Source organism: Montipora foliosa, chromosome 9 (genome assembly GCF_036669935.1).
Source record: "Montipora foliosa isolate CH-2021 chromosome 9, ASM3666993v2, whole genome shotgun sequence".
In the NCBI taxonomy this organism is placed as follows: domain Eukaryota; kingdom Metazoa; phylum Cnidaria; class Anthozoa; order Scleractinia; family Acroporidae; genus Montipora; species Montipora foliosa.
The window spans coordinates 9,931,934-9,935,553 of record NC_090877.1 but is presented as its reverse complement, the minus strand read 5'-3'; the positions used below and the strand labels follow the sequence as shown (position 1 = coordinate 9,935,553).

The 3,620-nt window shown below is 40.1% G+C and overlaps 1 protein-coding gene across 1 annotated transcript; it reads left to right on the top strand.

The window, feature by feature from the left end:
- Nucleotides 1-223: 223 nt before the first annotated feature.
- LOC137969639 (inward rectifier potassium channel 2-like) lies at nt 224-2,422 on the top strand. Its single transcript, XM_068815963.1, is given in 3 exon segments — nt 224-530; nt 872-1,229; nt 1,232-2,422. Coding segments are annotated over 2 exon segments (1,230 nt in total). The 5' UTR covers nt 224-530; nt 872-1,021; the 3' UTR covers nt 2,254-2,422.
- The last annotated feature ends 1,198 nt before the right edge of the window (nt 2,423-3,620 follow it).

Here is a 3,620-nt window from a genome sequence, read left to right as displayed (position 1 = left end):
AGGGATTATAAAAGCACTTTGAAAAGGCAATTAGGAAGAATTTTTTTTTTTTAGGATTTATAGCAGAAAATTTACTCGACATTTCGAAGTACCCTGAACACTGATCATTACTTTGAGCGATGTTTACAAAGTTGAGTTTTAGACCTTTATATACAGTATGATCTGATGATATTTTCATTCTTGATAATGATGTAATGTTGGATGATACATCGAGTAACTGGCCAAGCGATCGTGAAAGACAATTTCCTCATTTTAACCTCACATGATTTTATTATGACCATATTTGTTAATGAAATTGGATGCTTTCGACTAAGTGCCGTTAGTGTGACGGGAATCGTGATCTACAGGATTGACCTGGTCTAGCATTGTGTTCTGACTTGCTCCATGCAAAAACATGCAAATTATATTGGCATTGTTGTTCACATGTTCCAGGACGACATTCATAAATTAGAATGTGCTCGCTGTATTTAAGCGAACTCAATTAAAACTTGAGAATTCTTCGAAGAACTTCGAAGGAATATCCTGCTTGGGTAGGTACGGTACTGAGGAAAGTTGTTCAATCTTATTAATAATAATAATATTGATAGCCTTTTTATTGTAGGATTTATTGGAGTGATGGCATGAATCCAGAAGTATGCTTTCACAACAACACATCACTCATTAAGTATAAATTTTGATTTAAATTAAGTCAGCTAAACAACAAGATTTTCGGTTTCAATCACGTCGTTCTTTCCAATGCAGGAGTAACATTCTCTTCGTCACTTGTCACAAAATCAGTTGCTTCAAACAGAGCTCTGATAAGGTTCTGATTCGTCTCCTATATTGTTTTTGTTGAGAATTACGTTATTTAAGATGTCTACTTTTTGAACAGAGATGAAGATAAACAAGCTCTTCACAACGTGACGGGAGTCAGAATTACTGCTCACCGAACGAAACTCCAGGGCAACGTGAAAAGTTCCTGCGATTCTCGCTGAGAGTCTTGTCCGGTATAGGACCCTTTCTTCGTTTCTTCGAAACTGATATGGGTGTCTTTGGTGACCGTCGGGATAGCGTGGAGCTCATTGAGGTGAAAATACAGCAGTCGAACGGGACAAGTGACCCCAGAGACAATGAAACAACGGCCGCGTGTCAAAAAAGCAGGATGAGGAGAGTTTTCTCGCCGAAACGTGGAACTGAGACACGTCGACTAGTTGGAAAACAAGGCCGATTAAAAGTTGTCGCATCACAGGTTCCAAAAAACATGGCATGTACCTCTCGGATTTATTTACAACTATGATTGATTCGAGATGGCGGTGGATAACCTTTGTGTACATTTTAATGTATTCTGGTAGCTGGCTTTTGTTTGGTTTATTTTGGTGGCTCCTAACTTATTACCGTGGGGAGAATTTATGCGTGGACAACGTTGACTCCTTCACGAGCGCTTTCCTCTTCTCACTGGAAACACAAACAACAATTGGCTATGGAGGTCGACAAATTACGCCTGACTGCCCCGAAGCTGTTCTTTTACTGAACGTGCAGTCGTTAATCGGCTTTATTATCGGTGCGTTTATGCTGGGTCTTATTTTCGGAAAGCTTTCGCGACCAAAAAATCGTGCAGAGACAATTCTCTTCTCTCGACACGCAGTTGTTGCACTACGAGATGGGAAAATGTGTTTGATGTTTCGAGTTGGGGATGTTCGTAAAAGTCAAATACTGGAAGCCCACGTTCGAGTGCAACTTTTTAGGAAACGAATCACCAGAGAGGGTTTGGAATTACCATTTTATCAACAGAATTTGCCAGTTGGGGTCGACTGGTTGTGCGAGGAGAATCAGTTGGATAGCATACTTTTTCTCATCATGCCACTCACAATAGTTCACGTCATTGATGAAAACAGCCCCTTTTACGAAATGCAACCTCAAGAACTTTCCGACTGTGATTTCGAAATCGTTGTAGTTCTGGAAGGTACAGTAGAGGCGACCAGCATGCTTGTACAAGCTAGGACATCTTATGTTGCAGGTGAAATACTGTGGGGTCACGAGTTTATCAGCACCACGGATGAAAGCAATTGGAAGTCAGGTCGCTATAGGGTGGATTTTTCAAAGTTTGACGATACTCGAGCTGTGCCCGATACTCCTCAAATTTCTGCAAAGGACTACTACGAAGGAAAAATGTTTAGAACGATGTCCGAATCCTCTTTGACCAGTGATAACACGCAAGAGGATGGGGACCAAGATTCCGACGCACTAGAGAGAATCAACATTGAAATACCTTAAAAGAATGCTTTCGAAATTCCACAACCAAATCCATAAGGAAGTAATAATTTTATTCAAAAAATTTGACTTCAACTTTCCGAAAAGACTGTGTACATAATACCTGAAAAAGTTGTCTAGCCATTTCTGTATTACATATGGTGTTCAATGAGTAAATAGAAATTTCTCTGTTTGTCAGCTTTCATTATCATTACCGCATCTTCGATAGTGAACAAAAGCTATTGCTTTTCAACTAAGTTTATATTTCCAACGAGGGAACCAAAGCACAAAAGTTGAGCTGATATTGCCATTGAAGGGTCTTCCTAATTTTTGTTTTCACAGGTTAATCATCACAAAAACAAACAGCCATTTTACGGCATTTTCCCTGTTGCAGATTGAGAAATGACAGGAGTGTCTATAATGTTGCCTTGTTACAAAAGAGTGCATCGGATCTAGCAGATACACAGCATTTGGACCAACTGCCCATTGACTGAGACTTAAAGTCGTTTTTCCGGCGCTGGAAGGCAACTCGCCCGGACCAAAAGGTGGTTCGCCCCATGGTACAATGGAACCCCGCCTTAAGGCCCCTCGGTAATACGGTCACCTCGTTATTGCCGCCTCGTTTTTTTGGCCCGGCAAAACTGTCATATATTCTCTTATAGAAAACGCTCTCTAATGCGGTCACCCGTTAATAAGGCCAACGGTCACAATTTTAAATCCCAAACAGTAGAATCCTCTGTAATTTCCCCCCGTTAATACAGCCACTCGCGCTAAATTAATTAATTTACCACTGTAATCGAACAGCCGATTTAAAAGTACTGTCAGCAACACTCCTCCCTGTTTTCATTACAAACATGATCTTGACACTTTTGTAACATCCAGTAAGGCAAATCGCGAAGGGATTAATTCATTGTGCTTTCATCAAGTACACGATCGATACTTAAAGTCTTTCGCTTCGGTAATTACGGCAGTTTCCGTTTTTTAGAAGCATAGTAAGCTGGGCCTGTTCTTGTTTTGATTTTAGGCTCAGAACGTACAGTACACTTAACGATTTTAAGCGTTTTACCTACTGAGCGAAGTTTCAAGTATTTTATACAATTACTGTACGTACATTCCTGTTGTTTACTTAAAAACGTTGTTCTGGAACTGCAAATGCGATATTTGTGATTACGGCCCTTTAGTCATGAATTTCACCCTAACCCGGTAATACGGCCACCCCGTTAATAGAGCCAATTTTTTTACGCCCGTTGATAACCGCATTAACAGGGTTCCACTGTAATTTAAAGCTGAAGACAAAAACCAGCTACTCTGAGCTAATATACCTAATCGTCATTTTTATCAGTTATTTGGTTTCAATCCATGAGATAATCGCTCTTGTCAATATAACCATT